Here is a 23889-nt window from a genome sequence, read left to right on the forward strand (position 1 = left end):
GAAAGGTTTAGAAATATAACTTAGTTTCTTGCACACGGATTTATGAAAAAGTAAGTTGTTGAGATAAAGAATATGATTGGGAGGTTCATTAAATCATACCTAATGGAAATATTTGTCTATTTTGCCCTAAAATAGTACTGCCAAATCTACAGTAGAAGAATTAGGAAAAAAATCCAAATCGCAAAAAACAACCTTGAAGAAGCTGTAAAGGTCTTTGCTCACAGAATTTCTTGTAACACCACAGAATTAGATTTAGGAAGTGTCTTCTGAGACTTGAGTGTCATCTAACATTTTGTTAAGCTGTTTTTAACAGCTGTTTTATCCCTTGTTAAGGGATAACCTTGCAAGTTTTTGGGTTTTTTTGACTAAACTGCCATTCATCCTTTGAAATCATTACCCAGTGAAATCAGAGTGGAAACTTCTTGTAACTTTCTTGTCAACTTTCAATTGTATATGACATTTTAAAACAATGTATCAGAATGTATTCATAATGGGTAGCACCTAAAGGCTAAGAAGTCACTGAAATTTTGAACTAAATGTAGAATTTCAGTTTAAATGGCCAAAATTATATTTAAAGTATGCAGTTAGAATTTAACTATAACCAGTATCGCACTGTAAGTAGTTCTTTTTACATTCATTGCATGCATTGCTGTTGCATGTTCATTTTTTACATACACGTGTCTATATATTGCTTCTCCCATCTTTCCAACCTTTTAAGAACTGACAGATTTACAACAAATAACTTATTTCAACAAATGCTAATAGTTTACATATTTGAGATAATGGGTTTATCTTGCATTTGAAGGAAAATTCTTGTAATGATCCTATTAATGTTTTTTCACCTATTTATGAGTTCACAGAAAACTGAGCTGGACTGATATTGAAAGGTCCTCTATTTTACCCCTCTAATGAAAGTAGTGATAGTGTGCTTGTGTCAGTCTTGGCAGATGTTTGTTGAGTTACTGCCAGCACTGGACACTACAACCTCCACATATAATCATATATTTTGATAATTATAATAATATCATTTTCATATAATACTACTTCTGGTGTGTATGCTGTTATGTCACTCTACAGTTTTCTTCATAAACTAAAAAACCCCAGCTGCTTCTTATATGTCATGTTCTGTAGTTAATGAATATTTTTATTGCCATCTTCTGCAGTCTGCAGCTGATCTGCATCCTTCTCAGAGTGCAAGGTAAACCTTAAAATGTTCCGTAATGTCATACCATAGGTTTCTCTATACCTCCCAATATCTTTCCTATTTTGCTTATATATATGTTATCTTTTACTTTGCCTTCGAAGAAGTGCCTACTTCATTAATTACTTAAGTCGATAATTCTTTTTCAAAATAGTAATTTCATTAGGATTTTTTCACACTGTACCTGCAATGCATAAAATGTTCCTGATTATTTAAAGTTCTCATTGCTCTTAGGTGAAATGCCATAGAGTCAAGACACCCATAGGTGATTATAGGACCATTAAATTTATATCTCCAGTTTCTGGAGATAAGAAAGCCTACATCTTTCTAGAGTGTGAAGCTAGATCATGAACTCCCTGACTAAATAAATAATCCCACACCTTCTTGTCTTTCAGTCTTTCCCTTTTTCTTGTTTCAGGCTGGAAAAACCTAGTGCTATCAGCTTTTTCCAACTTCTCGCTTTATTTGATAGAAGTACAGACAGTATTTTCTACTTTGAGCATTAAAAAACTGCAAGGAAGCTGCTTGTTTCCTAGCAGACATTATTGCCTCAATGTGTCTCTTTTCAAGAAATATTGAATCTAATTATCTGGCTATGTGTGTGATTATGCTAGGTAATATCCAGAGACATAACTGAAAGGATGGTTCTCACTACAGAGATGTAAAAATTTAAGGTTATAATTTTCTCTTTCCATTGAGAGACCAATGCTCTTCTGGATCTGCTGCTTCCTCAGCATGTTATGTTTTCTGAGGTTATTTTACAAAATGAGATGTGTCCCATTCTTTTCCCTCTTACCCAACTTGAAAATTCTGGTGTGACAAGGGTTGATCACCTTTACAAGGCAAATTATTAACCCCTATTAAACCAAACCCTTTCCCACTGTACAAGAGATCTGTATGCTCCATTAGCTTCCATTCTTCCTCTGGAAAGTGATGTCTCTTCACATTTGTAAGTAGGAATATCCAAGTGCTTTGGAGCACACTGTCACTTTGGCAAAACGATTCCTTTTAATCTGCATGTAATTCCAAGTGAAAGTAGGAATGAAATCTAGCAAAGGGTGTATGCATTACTGTCTTCGGATTGTGTGGTAGCACCTGCCATTGTCATGCAGTCCAGCCTGAGAGGGTTTCAGCACAACTTGAAAACTTTTTCTCAAGAAAGATGACAGGCATAAAAAAATCAACACACATCTCCTTCTCCCCCAGCGAAAAACTGGCAAGAACAAAAAAACCCTAAACAAACCCAAAAGAACCCACACAAAACCAAACAAAAAACAGTAACAGAAACCATAACAAAAAAGCCCCAACAAACAAGAAAGCACCCAACAAGATGAAAAAGTATAGCTCTGGATGCACTCTGAATCCAAAGATTGGATCCATGAACTTGATTTCTGCATTTTATTTTAGGATATTTAAAAAATACAAACAAACCACTACATCACTTTTTTTCATGTATTTTGAAGTCTTTTATTCACTCCTATTTTTCTGAGATTATTTTTCTTCTATGTTTTCAAAGCAATTGCTGATTAAAGTTTGCATTAGCTATCAAAGATACATAAAAGGGAATGTGGGTACCAACAGCAGTGATGGATGTATGGGTGCCTGGACATGCTCTTAGAAGTTCAGCTGGAAAATAAAAGTCATAACTGATAACATGAAAGTCTTGGTACCCACACATGGGTTTCCTGCTACTAGATAGACTAAATCCTATTTGTATTATAGCCACAGTTCTTTCTTTTGTCACTGTCCTAAGTGATGTTTTGGTCGAGTACCTACAGAACAGGTGAGCCAGAATGAGTTATTAGATCTCTAAATCTTCCCTAGGTGCTATTTGACTTAGTGTAGCACTCAATAAAAAGGATTAAATGAAGCTAACTTACAGTTGCTTGATTAAGGGTAATACACACAGTATATAGGTCAGTTGAAGTGTCATGGATATGTCCATCAGCAACTTGGAGATATTTCAGATGGGTAATAGGTGTTCCATGGCCTTCCAAAATATGAAAAATACGCAAGAAGGAGTTGTTGCCTGTTGTGGTTTTCTTCCCGCAGTCTGTAGATGCTATGATTACACTAAGATTTCTGGGGGATCCTCCTAAAGAGTATTTTACGTGGTATCTTTTCTTGGAGAGGGGATGAGAAAGTTTGATTTCTTTAAGAAACTGATGATATCTATTCAAAGTAATACTTAAGTTTTCTCCAGAGCAATCCTTTATGATATACAGAAAAAAAATATTCCTGCTTCAAGCTATCACCCAACTATAATTCATAGTCACCAGAATGTAGTGGTGATCTACAGTTCCCTTTATCATTCATCTTCTCAGCCTTCTGTGCTTGCATATCTTACATTTTGAACAACTACTTTGGTGCCACAGCTGCACTGGCTGAGATTTACGTGTGTTTTCCTGTGCATTGAAAACCATCAAGACTTAGCTGATTTTTTTTTTTTTTTTTTTTTTTAAATAGAAACTGAGCCCTAGATGTCTTCCAGAATCATGGGTAGCTTGAAAACACAAGTGTCTTTGTCCAAAAGGAAACAGCGTTGTGCAAATTTGGGAGCTTAAGATTTGAGGCTGCAGCTGAGTTAACTTGTGTAAACACTAAGCAAATGTTGCCTGATCATACGTTTTAGTCCTAAATTAGCCAGTACAGCAAAGGGTGGGAGCAAGAAACAAGTCTTACATTTACAGAATCTTTGGTTCTTTCAAAAGGAGAAATTCCCTGTAAGCAGTCCTTCTTGACATGGATGCTCTCAAAAAAATCAGCTAGCTTGGTTTAACAGGTCAGTCACAGTTGTCCTTGTTTGAGGCAGTTGATTGATAAAATTATACCTCAAAATGTTTATGCTTGTATGCCTAATGTCAACTCTATATCTAGTGTTCCATATGAAGGACTGGAAGAAAAAGAATCTTGGTTAAACTTGTCTATTTCTCACAGTTAAGATTGAAAGTTCACTTTATATCTATGTGATTGTTAAGCTGACAAAACAACATTTCTGATAATACATAAAAAAACCACACCCTCAAATGTTCCTTAAACACACTCATAAAGATGCACAGAGGCTATGTAAACCTCTTATCTTCTGCTAGGAGGGAGACTGTAGTAGTAGTAGCAGTATCCATTCCTTCTAAAGTCTGTATTTCTCAAGTCTCACATAGGAGCTGGATTCCCTGAGTTCTCTGCCCCAAAAAGCTTCTACTAAAGTTCCACAGTGTTTAGATATTCATTAGTCCATGTTGTTCAAAGTAACCTATTGAACTAACAAAAGAACAAACAGAGTGTGTAGGTCCCAGAGGACCTACCTTCATTGCTAAAAGAGAAGGCTAACTTTCAGAATGCATGCAAGAGAATAATATTTTTCTAATCTTTTACCCCCCATAAAACTCACATTTTAGTATTTACGCTATAAAATTCTGAATTTATTATACTCATGCAGCAGTGCATTCTAGAATTTGTATTATGCTGACAGTGCACATAGTGAATCATCTTAGTTTAATTTATATATGTGTGATAAATGCATTGTGGTAAATGTGATTCTTCATTGTCTTGTCACTATTAATACTCTTTTAATAGCATGCCCTCTAGGTAACAGCACTGCATAAAATGACCTGTACATTATGTTTTGCTTGCTTTTGCACCCATATTGAATGGTAAGAAGTTACTTCTCTGAAGATCTACATAAGGATTCTTTTTTTTTCAAGTGATTTTACTTAGTAAATAAAAATAAACATGGTTGACACAAGTATGTTCTGACTGTGTACTAAATTTGGTTTTCTGCCTTTTCAAATTCTAAAAATTTGGTACCTCATTCCTCTTAAAAAATACAACGAAGAGGATCTTTACAATTTCTTTCTTAAGACACTTTGGAGAAACAGAACTGTATTTTAGGCTTAATTTTGTTTGTTTAGTTTTTAAACTTAAATGAAAAAAGTACTTCTGATTTCTTGAGCTTCTATATACATTCCCTCTCCCTCTCTTTGTAACATGCATATATTTTGAGGAAAGTCTAAGAGGCATTGCTTTATTGCTCTTGGAGCACATGACTATCTTCTTAATGACTGGCTATCTGGCAGCTGATAAAAGCATTTTCCTTTTGCACTTAAAGAAAAAAGTCTTATGCAAAGTCCACTGAAAGCAGTGAGATTCTTCTAAAATTCTGTTTCTTTGGATCCAAACCAAAGACTCAGATTTGCCTCTCAGATTGCAACCTATCAATGCAACCGCAGTCTTGATGCTTTGAAGCACATATGAGGTAGTGAAGAGGGTTTTTTTGTTGCATAAGCAGGATATTTCTGAAAATAACTCTGAAATGCATTCCTCCTACCTCTACAAGAACGGTAAGGTGATTTTGACTTTTTTTTATACTGTAACCATGTAGTATTGTGCATAAATGTTTAAACCGTTTGCTTCCTGATAGTGTTTGTATTACATTCTAATTAAAATAATAAAGTGTATCTATTACTGTATGGTTGTACAAAGAGAATTATCTATTTTTTACTTCTAGATATTTTCCAGCAGCTAATGTGGCATGTAGATTAATGAGTAAAGCAGCAGTACCAGAATCTTTTCAATATCTTGATAATCATGCATTTTGTTATCCTTTCTTCTCAGGCACCATATCTGTGAATACATTACGTACACCATATACTGCACCAGGGGAAAGTGAAATCCTTGACTTGGATGATGACTTATATCTTGGAGGTTTACCAGAAAATAAAGCAGGCCTCGTCTTCCCAACAGAAGTGTGGACAGCACTTCTTAATTATGGATATGTCGGCTGCATTAGAGATTTATTTATTGATGGTCAAAGCAAAGATATTCGACAGATGGCTGAAATTCAAAGCACAGCTGGAGTAAAACCCTCATGCTCAAGGGAAACTTCAAAACCTTGCCTTAGCAACCCCTGTAAAAACAATGGTGTATGCAGGGATGGGTGGAACAGATATGTTTGTGATTGCTCTGGTACAGGGTACCTTGGCAGATCTTGTGAAAGAGGTAGGTTCTGTGAGATGGCATCATTTCTACTTCATTTAATCTTGTACAATGATTGAAAGTGGTAAAATATCATTAACTCTTCAGAGGCAAAAAATTTCACTTTGATGTCACTTGATGTGAGATGGAGCCTGTCTCTAGGCTGGAAGAAATAACTTTAGAAGAAAGATCTTAGGAGTGTTTCTGAAGTGCATGAAGAAATATTAGTTGACTATAACAGAGAGTCAGTACTGCCACATGTGTCCCAGAAAATGTCTTTTTTTGTGTTTTATCATACATTGCTGAGTTCTGATAAGCTTGGTGGAAGTAATTCAAATCACTGTTGCATTACTAAATGGTCACATTCCAGTTCAAATTGATATCTTGTTCTCTGCCTATTTATGTCAGTATCACTGTGTAATAAAATTTGCTTTTGAATTCCACAGTATCACTCAAATCTACAGCCAGAACTTAAGCCATGTGTCAAAGAAAAAAAAATCAGTGTAGCAATCTGTATTCTTAACTTTGTAAAAAAAGTTCGTAGTACGCCAGGAAATAGTTTCTACTTAAATCACTGAGTATCACTCTTGCCTAGAAAAGGTAAGTGTAAAGTTGTCAAACTCCCATTTATTTAGTTTAAAAGATGGTTAGCAGTAAGGATGACAGATACCGACATCACTTTATAGGAGGAAAACTCTGTACTTTATATAAAATTACAGACTAATAAAATAATTTGGTGTTAGATGGAAAACAATAAAAAAGCTTTTAACACCTAATATTTTAGGTGTTTATTCCCACTGGAATAGGAAATGTTTCAATGACAGAAATTGTATTTTTTCATCTCACACTCGACACAGTGCAGTTTCTTCAAGCTGCAATCTTTAAACCTAGGGTTTATTGTCTGGGAACACAAGTTCTTTCCTTCTAGTTTAATTTACTTTTCTAGTCTGTAAGATGAAATGAAAATATTTTCTTTAAAATTAGAAGCCTGATGAATAGTTAAGGTGTATATAATTAGATGTGTGCATTTATACGAACATATTATTAGCTCTTGCAAGTAGATTTCAGTTTTGTCTGGCTTTGCTGTCTTATTTTTTGAATATTTATACCTTTGTCTCATGGCCAGTTATTATCAGATTTCCAGATTGCTCTGTTACTGGTAGAGTGAAGCTGGCAGAGGGCATAACCGAGATGTCTGATGCATTACAAAAGCCTTCAGTTAACATGTCTGGTGTACCACCCTGTGGCAAAATTCTGCTATTACATATGGCAGAAACAAAAGTAGGATCTGCTTTTTTTTCATCTGAAAAGCTAGGAAACAAGTATGTTAGAGTCAAGAAGACAAACAGATCAGCAAAAAACTTAAAAGCAGGCATCATCATAGCAATTTTTCATGAATGCACTTGGTAGGTGGTAACATTTTATAGAGAAATCTTTTTCTTTTGTATTTCTGATATCTTATTTTCAAATGTCTTCCAGTACAGAGCTTGATTTTCCCAGTGCCTTGCCTTAGTGGGAATGGTGGTACTACTGTGGTGGTGGTGGCCTCTTTATAGTGGTATTTGGTTCTTGTCCAACAGAAATATATGCAGTAGTTCAGATAGTGTGGGATCATTTCTTGCTCTCCAGAGGGAACTACAATGAAAGGAGATCTCCTTCCAATAATATTCATATCCCAAATGGTCACACATTAATAGGATTATAGTTATTGGGATTCTGCACGTGACATGTTGGCATCCTGACACACACAGTTATTATAACTACTATCCATGTACAGTGACTGATAAGCTTTTGTATTTAGTGATACAAGCAACACAATTATAGTTGTTCAAACTAATTTCAAGAAAATAGCATGTTCATTTCAACAAACAATACAGTTTCACAAATAAAATAACACAGTAGAATAAAATGTTAGAGAATAAAAATTTAGCTTAATGTTAAGTGACTAAGATATCTTCAGTATACAAAAGCATGTAGCTCCTTTTTGGTACCATCATTTATATTTCATACTATTTCCCTTAAAATGGGAGTACTAACATCTGTATGTGGATGTATCATGTACATTGCAATATTGACAATAATTTTGGTCAGCTCATCAGTGCACAGCAAACATGGAACACCACCCAGCTCTATTTTAATTTCAGTATAATTAAAACTAATATTATTATAAATATTTTTAAATCCATGCCTCATACCTTGTTGCAAATTATTCTCAATTTTATTCTTAATTTTCAGTAAGGTTAAACATCAGTATAATCTGTAGATTGTCTTTAGTAGATGATGGAAACTACAGCAGATGGAAAGGCAGATGTCACAGCAATATAATTTGGCTTTTTATCTTTGACTGTGGATCACAATATGTAACTGCCTCTCAGCAAAGCCTTTTGCAGGTGTATACTTTTCACTGGATGGCTAAGAACAATGCACAAGAATAAATTCATCAAACAGTGATATGAAAAAGTAGGCATACAAAGAAAGACTCGTGAAAGTGAGGAGAAAAGATATTTAAATTAGGGAGAGTGTGTGCATAGATGTCCACACTGTGCATGCACACACATCTGCATGCACATATACACATTAAATAAATACAGCTGTTATTCCTTGCATTATATCTGGGCACTTTAAAATTAAAGAAAATATTAAAAATACAGATGATACAATGGTAGATGGTATGAAGAATCCTGTGTTCAAAATCTTATAGTAATTCCATCTCTGACTTCAATGAGCTGGTTGATCCTGTGTGTTGAAGCTCTAGTACCTTTACAGTGTGGCTTAGGACTTCACTCATGAAATAATGCCAGAAATTGGGAGCAATCATTCAATTTCTCTTTATGTATTTTCTGGTTACTAATTGCATATCAAGAAATGTATCTGTCAGATTGAGGGAAAGATTCCTTGTGATTCACTAAGGCTGTAGTTTTGGGGCCCAGATGGACTAAAGTAGCTGCCATAAAAACGTGCAAACAGTGCTTAGCTGAGTGCATGCCTGGGGACAGAACAAAAACTTTAAGTTTGAATTTGTGTAGGTAACCACTGATATATGTGGTAGCTCATACAGTTTACTAGAGTAAAATCATATATATTTATATCAGCGAGCATTTTCAAGGCAGGATATTGTTGCTCTACTTACACTGGTAACAAATAATAAATATAAAACCAGAGTGAGAGAGCAAACCTGTGTTTTTTATTGGTGATACATATTGTTCACATACTTCCTGGCATGGTTCTGGAACATGTCTGTCCATGGAAGGTGGACAGTGACCAGGTCTGTCAATTTCTGGAAAAAGCTTGCATGTGATTTTGGACAGAGTATGTGCAGGGGATGAATTTATGCTTTAAAAATAGTTCGTTGAGGACACTTTGAAACTGGAAAAGCAGGAAAAAATAATAATTCTGTCTTTAGGACTTTAGATGCATTACAAATTGCTCCCAGGAAACAAGATCTTGTTTTGTTTATTAAAATACAAGCAGTAAGAGTCCATACTTACAAATTGATGTTGTTATAAACAACACAAATGACTGCAAAAATTATGAGGAAGACCACTGAAATTCAAATACCTAGTCCATACTTCTTTAATTTATACAGTCTGTCACCTGAAGGACAGAATATATTTGGAATATTCTGTTTCTCTCCACAAATATCTGGCTGAGCATTTCTGTGTGTTGAAACAAGAGCAGGAAAGTTTCTGCAACAATAGGTGCCTCAGTCTCTTCAGCAATTTAGATAATCCCAGCCCAAGTTAAAATTAAGATCCTGAATTTCCTCTCATATTGGTACTATTCTGTGTATTGTTGGTGATTGGGTCAGACCTGATTGAGGTAGTGTATATAAGTATGTAAGTGTATATATGTATGTAAGTATTTATTTATATATATATATATGTATATATATATATCTAGCCGGGAAGAGCATCCAGCCCTCAAGATTTTAATTAGAAATAAATTCAAGATAAAAATGGAGAGATGAACACTTCAGTGTTTTGTTTGGGTTTTTTTTCTTGTGTTTTGTTTGGTTGTTTGGAATTTTTTAGCACAGAAGCAGCAGGACTTTTAAATAATACCAAGTTTATAATAATACTGAGGAAAAAAAAAAAATTAATCGTTCTCTGAAATATATCTTAGTGTTTATTTCTTGCTAATAACTCTGCTGTATGTGCTTATTTGCTGCTAAAAAAGGTTAGAAATATTTTAAAAGTGTTTTCTGCTGGTTTTATTTTCAGTTCTTCTATTTCCAACTCTGAAGTGGTAGTAAAATTATTATTCTCTGTCATGGAGACTCTGATTCTTTTAATAAATAGCACATTCTGAGCTAAGCTTACTTTCTATTAGCATTTAATGTAATAAGAGAAAATTGAACAAGGGAAAAAACATTCTGCTAATACAAAAGAGAATGCTCCAGGAGACCTTAAAGCAGTCTTCCAGCACCTGAAGGGGCTTCAGGAAACCTAAGACACTTTTTACAAGGGCATGGAGTGATAGGATGAGGTGAAACAGTTTTAAACTGGAAGAGGGTAGATTTTGGCTAGACATAAGGATTAATTTTTTTAGAATGACACAGGTTGCCCAGGGAAGCTGTGGATGCCCCATCCCTGGAAGTGTTCAGAGCCAGGTTGGATGGGGCCTTGAGAAGTGTAAATGTCCCTGCTCATGGCAGGGGGATTGGAACTAGATGATTTTTAAGGTCCCTTCTAACCCAAACTATTCTATGATTCTATGAAAAATACCAGTAAAGGAAGAGGGAACTCCTTTTGCTGTCAAAGGTCTCTTACAGGTACTACTAAATTCCTTCTGTCCTGTCAAGACCATGAAATTTGGCAGAGCTGAGAGCAATACTAAATCAAGTGGAAGGAATGCTGAGAGGGATAGATGATTTACATGGCAAAATCCAGCTTGTCCTCCTTAAGAGATTAGCAGAATATTGACACAGGATCATTGAACCTCCTTAATGTAGCAGTGATTTAATAATGATTTAACAACAAAATTTTTTCCTAACAGCACTTGTACTAGCAGACTTAGTTCAAGTGGGTAGTTGTTTTTATTTTAGTAATATGTAGTGTCTCTGATCTTCAGATACAGCTCTCAGGGCAGCACTAAATCTTTGATCAAATCATTGCTGCTTCCAGCCAGTTTTGAGGGTTTTTTTCGTGTTACATTTTTGTATTTAGAGAGCCTGTGACTTGGAGCTCCTCATACCGAAAGGAGGTAGTTGACATGAGGGGTTTTTCTCATTGCCCCAGAGCTTTTAACTCATTTGATCTTCTGTTCAGTCTCCTTGGTCTGTTCTTGGAACATCTGTTTTCAAAATAATTGGCACAGTATGGTGTAGGAGGACTGAGTATCTAATCACATGAAGTCCATTCAACATATTGGTAAATGCTCACAGGTCATCTCTGATTAATTTAAGATAGTTTCTTATCTCTTCTGTAATTTTCTAAAAATAATTATAGGAAAGTTGACAAACAGTATCAGTGCTGCTTCTGATAACTTTTGTATTATCATAAGATTGCAACAGACTTCTGGTGTTGCTGAATGCTGTTCATCCTGTAGCATCTGATTTTGCTCATTTGTTGAAAGAATTGAAAGTTGCTGAAGAGTATGAATTCATCTTTTTTAACAGACATTTTGTAATCTCTTAAATTAGCAATTAACTTAAACTTTCATGTCAGGTTTCTTTAATTACCCACACTGCATTTACCTTGTTTTCACGCACAGCCTACACAGCTAGATACAGGAATTAATTGTAAACCCCTGCTTGCCCACTCCCTCCCAAAAACCAAAACCAACCAACCAAACGAAAAAAAAATGGCAAACAAAAAACAAACCAACAAACAAAACCCAAAAAACCCCCAAAAAAACCCCAGATTCCCACCCCGTCCCCCTAAAAAACCAAATCATCTCCTACTCTGATGACTTGAAAACTCTTATCAGTCTGGTGAGAGTTAAGTATTTAATCTTCTTCAGAGAAAACATTACCTGCATGGTTAGAAATTGTTTAATGACTTTCATACCAGTATTACTACTCCCTAATATCAAACTGTTTTCTTCAGATTTGTTTTGGGGAAATCTGGAATTATTAATGAACATACCATCTATAGTTTTTTGTTTCCAATATGCTCCTAAGGTTAGTGGAACATTTTGTCCTTCCACAGGGCATATAGGCTGGAAGTCTTGAGAAGCTTACCTATCTTTAACAGTATGCAAGATATGCAATGAAAAAGGTTTTGACAGACTGTCAAACTGATGTTTAAAAAATATTCTAACACTGTTTTAGTTAACAATACTGATTATACATCGTACAAGTAGTATCATTCGTTATAAAATACTATTGCAAATGGGACATCAATACACCTTTGATGCAGATAAGGTGTCTCCTTTATATTGTGGCAAATTGAAGCATAGAGGAGCTTTCTGTGGGTGTTCTCTGCTGTCTTCTCTTTCTGCTTGTTGCTCATTCAGCTGCTTGTAACAATCAAGTAGCTGATATTTCTTTCAGTGGGTTGAGGTGACCTCAGGTTTGCATTTTTCTCTAACAAAGATTCTGTAGCACCTTGTTTAGACATCATCATCTACCATGTCAACAGTTTTAAGACTGAGAGGTTTTTTGTGTGTGTTTAAAAATGTACAAGATACATGAAAGTCAGAAGGTTTTCAGTGAATTTCTGGTAGGTAAACAATAAGATATACATAAAATGGGGCACATTCAGATAGCATGTTTAGCTAATCAGACAGTAGGTGTAGTTATATATTATGATTAGTGTTTTATGATACTGTGGAACCTACTGAAATTACTGGTGGTCTGCCCAGTTGTTATTTACTTGGACTAAAAGATGTTGCTCACTCACTGCTTCTTCCACCATCATGTGCCATGGTCTAAAAGCTGTTTCCAAAGGCTTCTTTTTCTACTTGATTATCCTAAAAAAAAAAAGGACTTCCTAATAAATTTCAGAAACAGATGTGTTCTGTTGCTTTCTAGGAATTACTGTGCCTCCCTGCAAGCAGAATTGCAGTCTTTCTGCTCCCTTTCTCATTACCAGCCTGGAGGCTGGGAAAAGAAGACTTATGGCTGGTTGCTCTGGGGTCTCTAACAGACTGTGACCACCCTGTGCCAGTGCCACTTGCTGGGAGGGTTTCCTGTAATGTCTGAACGTGACAGTTCTTTGCTTACCTCAGTGGTTTTAAGATCTTACCCTCAATATGCCAAGTCCAGTCTTGATCCTCTTGTTGAGGCTGTCATAACGTTTGCATGCATGTTTTTTATTCTATCATACCACAATCATTGTGGTTATGAAGAAATCTGTACTCTGTCCAAACCATGCTGGGAATATTTACTGATTTTAAGTGGCTTTTGGCTAACTGGGTGATAATGGTAACTGTGGCCGTAGTAATCCTGATAGATTTATATATGAAATATCCTAAGGTAATAATTACCTGGTTGGATGATACTCAGAATGACCTTTTAATAGGCTGCAAGGTTTACCTGAATAGCTGTTACTGGCTGACCTATTTTGAGGAGTACATGTATAGCATTTCTTCACATCTGATTTTTACCCATCACTTAAAGATGTGTACATGAATGACTGGTTCATTAGATGAGCAATTTAGGTTTCTTTAAAAGCACTGAAATATGCATTTTTAAAACCCCAAGCCAAACCAAAAAACCCAAACACAACTTAGCTTTTGTTTCCTGGTGATAACTGTGATACCTAATACAGAATTTTTCTGTCATACTGACTGAATATACATTTACCATCTTCTTTTTTGAGCAGTTTTAGTAGATCTGATATAAATCTTTCGTAACTGATTTTCTCTTTTTTGTTTTCAGAGGCAACAATTTTAAGCTATGATGGAAGTATGTTTATGAAAATACAACTCCCTGTTGTGATGCATACAGAGGCTGAAGATGTTTCTTTACGGTTCAGGTCTCAGCGAGCTTATGGCATTTTAATGGCAACAACTTCTAGGGAATCTGCTGATACCCTTCGTTTAGAGTTGGATGCAGGACGAGTCAAACTTACGGTCAACCTAGGTAACAAATTCTTCCTCCAAAAAATAACATTCTCTTTACATTTTTCTTTTTGCTTGCACACATTTATGAAACAGCCTGTTTTAGCATCCAAAGTAAACTGAAACAATATATAAGCACATGTCAATGCAACATTTGCATATGTGCATACACACACAAATACATGCCCATTCTTGTACTTTGCTTTCTTTTGTGTTTTTGCATTCTTCATACTTTATTCTTAACATCATCCATCACAATGTTTTTGCAATATTGTGTATACTAAAAAGAGAAGACTAGTTCATCAGTGGTATTTACAGGTTAAATTATTCTTCATTGTGGAAGTCTGGTCTTCTTCCACAGCTTCTTTACAGTGGTGATTCCACTACTTAAATGTGCAAGCAGGAACAACATGTATGTACATCTCTTCAGATTTACCTCCACCAGCAAATATACAAAATGCAAACATATCAAAAATCTGGAGTTTTAACACTGAAAAAGTTGCAATTAGATATTCCCACTGATGGATTTCTTGGTCTTCTTTTTTTAGGTGTCAAATCTATAGTAAATCCATTACTCTTTTTTAAACAGTTCTTTAGTGGTATTTTTGTAGTATCAGACAATAACACAACCCTTCAATGCCCAAAGACTGCGGCCCTCAGCAAACAGCCATGTGAACACAGAAGGCACAGACCCTTTTACAGAAAAAAAAAAAAAAAAAAAATTCCTTCTTTGAAACATGATGGACAAAATATTAGGTTATGTTTTTCTGTAGTTGAAAAAAACAAACAAAAAAAAAGTAAATAAATTAAAGTGCTTCTGTCATGCTTTTGAGTAAATCTAGGTCAGAACCTGAAAGAGACCAGAAGTACAATCAGGAAAATGCACATTCAGTGCTGTCATTCCCATTCAGTGGAATTCTTTTTCAAGGGAATTAAGTTCTATATTGTTAATGGCAGATTCTCAGAAAGCAGGGTGGGGGGAAGGAGGATGGGGTTAGGGAGAGAAAATAATCACCTAATTCTCCACTTCATAAAAGTGTTGCTCAGTGTAAGACTGCCTCGGTGTTGAGATTTCGGAAGGGAGGAGAAGCGAAGGTTTTCCGTGTTTCCTCTTCTCTGCCAGTCCCCTCTAGTGTCGAGCTGGGGCTCCTGCAGGCTCTGGAGCGCTTTCTGTGAAAGGGGATGTGCGGCTGCTGCTCCTGGGCTGTTTGCAACCACTTTTCTGATGCGGTTGACGACACATGACAAACTCAGCTATATGGCAACAAAATCTAGGTTTGATGGTATATATGTTCCTCAAAGGTATACGCCAGGAGTAGCTATGCAAACCAAGTAGCATGGCATAGATCTATCTATCTATCTATCTCCTAAACAGTCATAGACAGCCCAGCAGAGGATATAGCTGCAGATTAGGTCATTTTCTTTATAAGAAAAGCACCACCCTGTCAGCTTTTACCTTCTTCTATAGTTAAAGAAAGAATATAAATCCATGCCTAAGTAGTATGTTTCTTTGCCCAACACCCCTCGTTTTTTTTGTTTTTTTTTTTTTTTTTTTTTAGGACAGGCAGGGAAATTATCTGGAAATAAATAGTTTTCTCTAATTATAATTCTTTATGAATATGTAAATATGTGATTATTTCTGTATATTAATGTAGCTTTAAGTGTAGTTACTCTTCATTACTGAAGTCTATACGTTAAGAAAATTAAAATCCACAAAATCCTATTTATAGACCTGGGAAATGAGCTTTGTGTTTTACTACTTAGTTTCTGAAGATCAGCCTTTGAGGTATAACTATACACAAGTTGTCCAAGATGTCTGATTGTGGTCTGGCTTGCTCTATGACCCATTGTGACGGAGCACTTTTTAATTGCAATGTGAAAAATTACCTGTTCTTTCACAGATGGGGAGAATGTTGCAGCCTGCCTCAGTTATGCATCTTTGACGTTTAATGCTGATTTTTCACTTAGATTTGTCACCATGTAGCTTTGTTTGAAATTGGCCATTTTTACCCTATTTGTCGTTTTTATTTATAAAGATTTATCGCAGTTTAACTGGGTTATAACAGTATGCAAAGACTGATAATATGAAGTGGCCATATTTGCATGTGTCTGTCCCCGGAAGGGTGGACTGTGATTTTATTGGATGTCTGCAGCTATTACCTTGAAGGATAAATTTTCATTTTTCATCTATTCTTCCCCATCTAGACTGTATCAGGATTAACTGTAATTCCAGTAAGTGCCTATTCAAACTTTTTAAAATGTTATTCCACCATTATAAAATATGCAAACTATATGAAAAAGATTGTGGACAGCTTGCAAGCACTTTATAATTTATTAATGGAATGTGATGGTTAATTATCATTGTGTAAAAAGTCATCATAAACTCCAGTGTGTATTTTTTGTCCTTCCAATAGGATCTAACTTTCAAATGGGATATTAAAAAAGGAACTATTCTACAGGTTGTAAACATATGTAGAGGAAATTCTACAGGTTGTAAACATATGTAGAGGAAATTATACCTGTAGTACTGTATTTTTCTAGACAAGCTATTTTACTGACAGTAGCCATAGAATTTTTGAACCTGACTTCTGATAAGCTATCATATATTTTCTGATAAGCTATCATATATTTTCCTTTGCACCATCCTGATTTTCTTGACTTTTTATCTCAAACTTGTCGTGAGACTGTTGGAACATAATTGTCCATAGTAAAAGAATTTATGTTTTATAATCTTCTTAGACAATTAATTGTATTACTCGTTGCTTATAACACAACTGGTTTTGATAAATCTTTGTTTTCTGGAAACTTAGTACAATACAATAAGACCATTATTAAGTCTGAGAATAACCATATTTCTATGATGATTTTTTACACTCTAATCACGTAAAAACCTTAAATTGAACAATTTTTCTCTGTGATATGCATGTTTATGAAACAGAGGGAAACATTGGCCAGATGAATGGACTAAATTTTAACTTCTCTAAAATTATTTGGATTAAGAGGCTATATTCTGAAAGGAGAAAAGGACTGTGATTTTATTTTGAGTCTATGGAATTCCTGAATGGTGTCAACAAAATTATTGATAGTAAGTATGGTAGATTTGAGTTTTGGGTTGTTGGTTTTTTTCCCTTCCTAACAGGTGTTGAAGGCCACAGGACTGGCTTTATGCAAACAAATCCAAAGCTAAACAACAAACTATGTAGATAGAATTTGCAGTTAGTAGTTTCCTGAAAGATATTAAAGTAACAGCCCAAAGTAGCTCTATAATCCAGGTAGAAAAATAGGGAAATGCAGCTATTTCTAAGATGTCATCTGCTAATATATTTTGCAATTAATAACTTCACAAGAAAAAAAAATACAGCGTTTGTATTAAAAACCAGTTTTCTTAGGGCAAGCTTTTAATCTAAACCATGCTTTGTGTACCATGGCATATAGGTAGTTTCCTCACATAAATAAATAATATGAATAAAAACCCTGTTCAATTATAAAAAGAAGTATGCCAAAAATATCCATTGACAAAATATCCATGAAACATCTCCAAAATATTTTGTTGGTCTGTTATAGGACACTTTCTTCTGAATATGGACAAAATCCATTTGCCTGCTGCTGGTAAATGCCTTTTTCCCTAGGAATGGCAATATTACTTTTTCCTCAACTTCCTTAATATAATTAGAAAATCTCTCTGAAAAGGGAACAAGTAGCATATAAATAAGAAAGAAACAAACAACAATTAAAAAGCCCTCCAAAATCCCAAACAAAACAGTAAAGCCAGAATATAATAGGTGTTTTGGGTTTTTTAATGTCTTCTAGAGAAAATGAATTGCCATAGAAATAAATGAAAATTATTTCTAAGTTACATTTTTATGCAAGTTTTGGATCCAAAGAGGACTTGCAAATACAGAGTAAGTAGTAGGCCTCTGATTGAAGGACTGTAAAAAGGAGAAATGATACCTTTTGAACTGAACTAGTGATTATGAGTTTTTGGTCTCATACGGAATCTACATAATCTTTGTACAAAATATCTTTGGTATCAAATACTCATAAGAATGTTTTCTTTACAGTTTGTTTATAGTATTTTTTGTTATTAGAAATGAACTTTCATGATTAGTTTCATCTCCCTTTGGTGCTTGTGCACTGAACAGATTTTTCTGAGCTTTCAGTAAGGTAAGTACAATGCTTTGTTATCAGCACTCACTGTAGTTTTTCCTCAAACAGATAATGTTTCATGAGCAATTTCTTTGTTTTAAGTTTTAGATTATGAAGAATTATGGCTCTAAGTACTTCTTAGAAGATGCTTGGTTATTAGACACTATAACATAGTTCAGTGGAACATTCAAAATCTGTTTCAAAGCAACAGCATCAAGAACCTGAGTCTCAATTTACTTACCTGTCTCTTTGGGTCTACAATGTATATCAATCCTGATTTTAAGCTGATAGAAGCAAATTTGGTTTTCATGTTTAATAAACTTTTTTCAGATTTTCCTATTTCTGTTGCTTAGAAATTAATCAACTTAATATAATTTCATTGTTGGGTCTGAAATACTATTTAGTTACTAGACTAATAAGAGTTAAGGTCAGGATGAGGATTCCTAGTTTGAATTTGGAGAGAGCTTTAAAAAAAAAAAAGTAAAACCAAACTATAAACAAAAATTGGTGTCCAGAGAAGGAAAGAAACAAATGTAAGCATCTTATTTCCTACAGCAAATTACAAATCTGGTGAATACAATATTGCACTTCCTTCTCCTGTTTTTTTTTGACTGCAGCCTAAAACCTGTCTTCTGCTCAAGGCAGAACTAAAGACCAACTGTTGGCTTGTCACAGCTGAGATTTTGGTACCAAGTTTTCTACCCTTTGTCATGGTTTCACCTTTAGCTAATGTCCTGTGTTGCAGAAGAGGTGGCATTTTGTGGTTTCCTTGTTTGAAATACAGACTTTTTAAAAATTTCATTTTGTTAAGCAGATGTCAGGTTGCTGCTGGGCTTGTGTCTCATTACCAATATAATGGAGACTGTTCACTTCATGCCACTTTTATGGAGGTGACCAGCATACTAAAGTCTAACTATTTTTATTCTGCAATAGGTTAGAAAATTTGTGTCTTTGTAAAACTTTATACCACTAGAAATTCTGTCTCATATCAACCAGAAAATACCATTGCTGAATTGCTGAGTTTCTGCATCCTTACATCACTTCATTGTGTTTTTAAGTGCTGCAGTTTTACAAATGAAAATTGTGTGTTAAGCAGTGAAATAAATGATTCTTTTAAACTGTGGTATAAGTAGGTCAATGTTGAGGCTGACATCAGGAGAAAAGGGAAAACATGTTAAGAACAGAAATGGGTACTATGGTTTCAGTACTAGGTTTCATATTCTGAGAAATTTATGTTAAAATTAATTTTTAAATTAATTTAATTTTAAATTAATTTTAAAACAAGATTTAGGTGAGTGCTGTTGGTTCAAATACACAAATATGCAGCATTTCTTGTCACTCATTCTGTAAAAAGAATTAAGCTAATTGCTGTACAGCTCTTATGCATTATATACATTGATGAGCTAATCCTTAAAAAATGCCTCTGGAAAAATGCTTTAAAACAAACAACACCCACTCATAAGAGGTATATTATATACTTCCCAATATAATAGATGGGTAATAGTTTTAATTGAGGTTGTAATGCACAAATTATAATCATCACTGAATCCTATAGACCAGAATGGGCTTTTATTTCTTAGAAATAGGGTTTTATCCTCTAAAATTTATATGACAGATGGATAGCAGTGTCTGAATGACTTGTCAACAAATAGGGGTGTGCTATAGTTTCATATTATTCTCTGCTGCAATGTTAAGAGATAGTATTTTAATTTAAATACTTTTTTTTTTTTTTTTTTTTAAACACTAACACCTGAAAGAGTTCAGGTACCTTTAAGTGTAGAGGCTGCTGGTTTTTATATGTAATGTACTTTTTTCCACAGGCACATGCAGTCCTTTGTGTTTTGGGGGGTTTTTTTTTTTCTTTCTGTCATTTCTGAAAATTGTCTACATTCTTATATGAATTAGCCAAATAGGATTACAGGATTTTTATTAATTAATACATTATACAAATAATATTGTCAACTGGTAAATAGGTGGCTATGAATTTTGTACTTTTGTTGAATATAAAAAGATATAGGATAGTAGTTTTTTTGACTGCTGCTGTGAAAGATTGTTCAACTAGCAGCACATGTTCATGTGGGAGTGATTTAGGTCACTTCACTAGTACACATTTTTGCTTCTGTAGGCAACAATTCACAGAATAATCTCACTGAATCCACTTATACTCAAATGTAGGACTGTCACAAGAAATTAATAAGAACTGCAGAACGTTAGGTAGCAGGGAGCAGAGAGTACTGTGGCTGTATATACTTGTATACTATTCCTCAGGGAATGTATCAACCAGCTTTGCTCACTGGGTGTCCACCTTTCCAAAATAAAAATTATTTTCTGGGTTTTCTGTTTGTACTTCCAGTGAAGTGTCCCTTCACTTCTATTTGCATTCAAATGTGTACCTAGTTCTTCATCCATGCTCTATAACTTTTCTTTTTTTTTTTTTTTTTTTTCTTTCCATTTCTCTGTTTTTCCCTTTAATCTGAAATCCCTTTTCCTTGTTTTGTACGTCCATCCTTGTGAAATTTGCTGCTCTGCAGATGTGAACATTAGAGATGACTAAATTGAAAATTCTGTTTGGAATAAACAACATTTGTTATCAAAGTATTTTTTTTCTTTTTAAGGTTTCCTACAAATCCAGAGCATGACAATGAGGTATGTCAGATTATTGGTAAATAACAGGAGAATTAGATGTATTGAAGGACAAGCAGTGGTGTTCAGTTACAGTGTATTTACAATTTTCACATAGATTTTAAGCAGCAGAAAATCTTGAAGATAAGGCTACACATCCTTTTGATAGATACTATTTCTAAAAATGCATTTTGTTGCAAAGTCCAGAATCATCAGCTGTGGTCTTTGTAGATATTGCAAAATGTACTGTGATCAGAAAATCACTAATCCACTTCCATGAATTAGCATCTCACTATCTGGTGAGAAGCATTATCAGAATATGACTTTTGCTCCTTTTTTGTTGCTGGATTTGAAAAGATTAAGAAAATACAATCTTGGAGCTCCTCCCAAAGTGTAAGGATTGGTATTTAGCCATTGTTCTTACACAGTGCTTATGAATTATGTGAGGTGGTTTCGATCTTTGTTTCATTCAGTGTGGCTGACAGCCAGTTCAAAATATGGAGAAGAGCTTTACCATAAAGGACAAACAGCAAATTAGCAGAGTGCTTTCACTGCAAGTTCAGTCAGGCACTCCTCTCTGGTTTTGTTTTGTGTAAATTTTGAAATAACTATAAATAAATATTTTAAATCTATCGCTGTACTTTGCAGATTTAGAACATTCCTTCTAGTTCAGCAGCGTCACTTTAAGGACTTATTTTCAGATGATTTTCTGAAAACTGAGGTCTGCTGCTGTGCAAGAAATCTGATTATGATCTACAAGCTGCTAATAGAAACCATCACTTGAATATAATAAGGAGAAGGGGTTTTAAAGACATACAAAAAAGGAAATCTGCTTCCTTACTCAAAGCTTCTTAATGGAGTTCCCAGTATTTGGTTCTGAAGCTGCATCCTGCATCTTGTTTCAGACACTTTGTTGTGATGTAAGGTTGAAAACAGCTAGGCTAGGAAAAAAGTTCAGGTTTGAAAGCAAAATAACTTGTGCAAATATAATCAAGAGGACTAAAGTAGTTAGGGAAGAGCCCATTGCCACAGAACGTGGCAAGGAGAGATCCTTCTGATTCCCAATTCTCTGTGAAAAGAAGTGATGCTGCACAGGTTATCCCATCATATTAATTGGCTTACTGAAGGTGAAATGCACCTCTTCCTGCAGTCTATTTTCCCACTTGCTCTGAAGAAAAGTAGCTGTTTCCCCTCACTTGTAACCTCCTCCTACTCCTTGGAAGAATCTAGAGCAAGGTATATGACTTGGCTTTTTTGGTGAAGTCATAATTATTCAGTAGGAATTTCCCACATACAGATAGATGTTAACACTCAAAAGCATATATGAGAAAATAATCTCTGCTTCTTGAATGGTAGGAGTGGGAGTGACTTAGCTGAGAATGCAAAGAGAACCAGCAGAACCACCACTGGTCATTTTTCAAAGCTCCATACACACAAGCTTTGGGACTTGTGCTGCAGAATTTCTTCTGTCTCTTTAATTTTCTGAATCTCCTCCTGTTTGATGGTCCTGCTCTTGCACTGCCCATTGCTTTGCTGCTGGAACAAATGTGCAGGCATCCTTGTGGTGAATTTGACTATAAAGAAGTGACTCATTAACAAAATCATTAATTTTAACTGTCAGCAGTTCTATCATGACACATATAGACACCTTCTGTAGAGTAAAACAGGAGAGGAGGAAGGCAAATATGGAGTGTGGAGACATCTTTCTCTGGTAGAGATAGTGTAATGCTTTTTTCAGTGATGCAGAATTATGCAGTCCCAAAGTGAATTCTTCTGGCTTACAACATCCTGGAAAAAAAACACACTATTGGCAGAAATATAAATTCTTGAGATGTGGAATAGCTTAATTTGTATCAATTAAGGAAAAGACATTTCAGACATCTGAAAAGAAATGTTGGAATAATTATACACATTGCAATTATTTTCCTTCTCTCCTGAATCTCGCTGATAAAACAAGGTCTAATTTGAACCAGGCAAATATCTGAGGCCCCCTTTCAGGAAGTTTTGAGCTTGGGGAAAAGCCATTGAGTATTGGTAAGAGGGATACATATTAGGAGAGCTGAGAGGTTGGTGTGCTTTTTAATCATTCACATAAGATAACAAAGGTTTGCAATATGTCTTGTGTTGTGGCTTTTTAAAAAATTTTATATGGGTGTAGTTTGTTTTTAGACAGGATTCTGAGAAGGTAAGAGTGAAGGTACAGCAGCCTTCTGAGTGTGACCTCTCCTCCTTAACTTCTGATTTTTAAAAAATCAGTCTTGTGGTATAGTAATTTCTCAGCTAAAATTTATGCCTTGGTAAAAAAGACATCTCGCAGGGAAATATTCAAGTCTTCTAGAAGACAGCCATTTTTACCTCTTCCTTATCCAGTTACAGGTGTTAAGAGAAAAAAAAGGAATTAGAAACTTATAAATATATATATGTATATATATAAAGGTCATAGAAAAATTTGAATCAACTAGATAATTACAAAGAAATATTGATGAGCTTAGCACATATGTAATTTGTCGATGCCAGTGATGAGGTACTGATAAGTTTCCTTCTAGAACAAGCTTGAAACTGCCTAGCTGAGGCATGGGACAGAATTCTCATAGTGACATACCAAAGACAAGCTCAGACTTCAGTGAAAGTGAAAATAAGTGCTTTAGATTTGCTGGCCAGCCATTTAAACATCTATCATATTTACTTTTTCCCTACTGACAAAACTTTCAAGGTCAGCTGCTTGGGACTGAAGGCCTTGTTCTATCAGTCCTTCCAGTTTACATGAAGATCATCAATAACGTTTATTTCTGTGCCTGCGTTCCACTTGCTGCTTATAAAGCCTCATCTGTGTTTGCTTTTTCTTAGCTAGCAGAGGGGAAAATTGCCATTAGATTTCTGGCACAGGGTCAATAAAATATCATTTCAAGTTCCTGTGTTGGAAAACTGATGTTTTTCTTTGTGTG

General features: G+C 34.9%; 1 protein-coding gene across 16 annotated transcripts in view; it reads left to right on the plus strand.

Moving 5' to 3' along the window:
• Positions 1-23889, plus strand: part of NRXN1 (neurexin 1) — a 705459-nt gene that overhangs the window by 275722 nt on the left and 405848 nt on the right. For 8 of the 16 annotated variants that reach the window (XM_071739789.1, XM_071739790.1, XM_071739797.1 and 5 more), the window contains 3 exons: positions 5813-6196; positions 13995-14198; positions 16382-16408. In XM_071739789.1, the coding sequence (XP_071595890.1) occupies positions 5813-6196; positions 13995-14198; positions 16382-16408 (615 nt within the window). The remainder of the gene's footprint in view (positions 1-5812; positions 6197-13994; positions 14199-16381; positions 16409-23889) is intronic. The other 8 variants (XM_071739794.1, XM_071739792.1, XM_071739799.1 and 5 more) reach the window with 1 other exon arrangement.

Source organism: Heliangelus exortis, chromosome 3 (assembly GCF_036169615.1).
Source record: "Heliangelus exortis chromosome 3, bHelExo1.hap1, whole genome shotgun sequence".
Taxonomy (NCBI): domain Eukaryota; kingdom Metazoa; phylum Chordata; class Aves; order Apodiformes; family Trochilidae; genus Heliangelus; species Heliangelus exortis.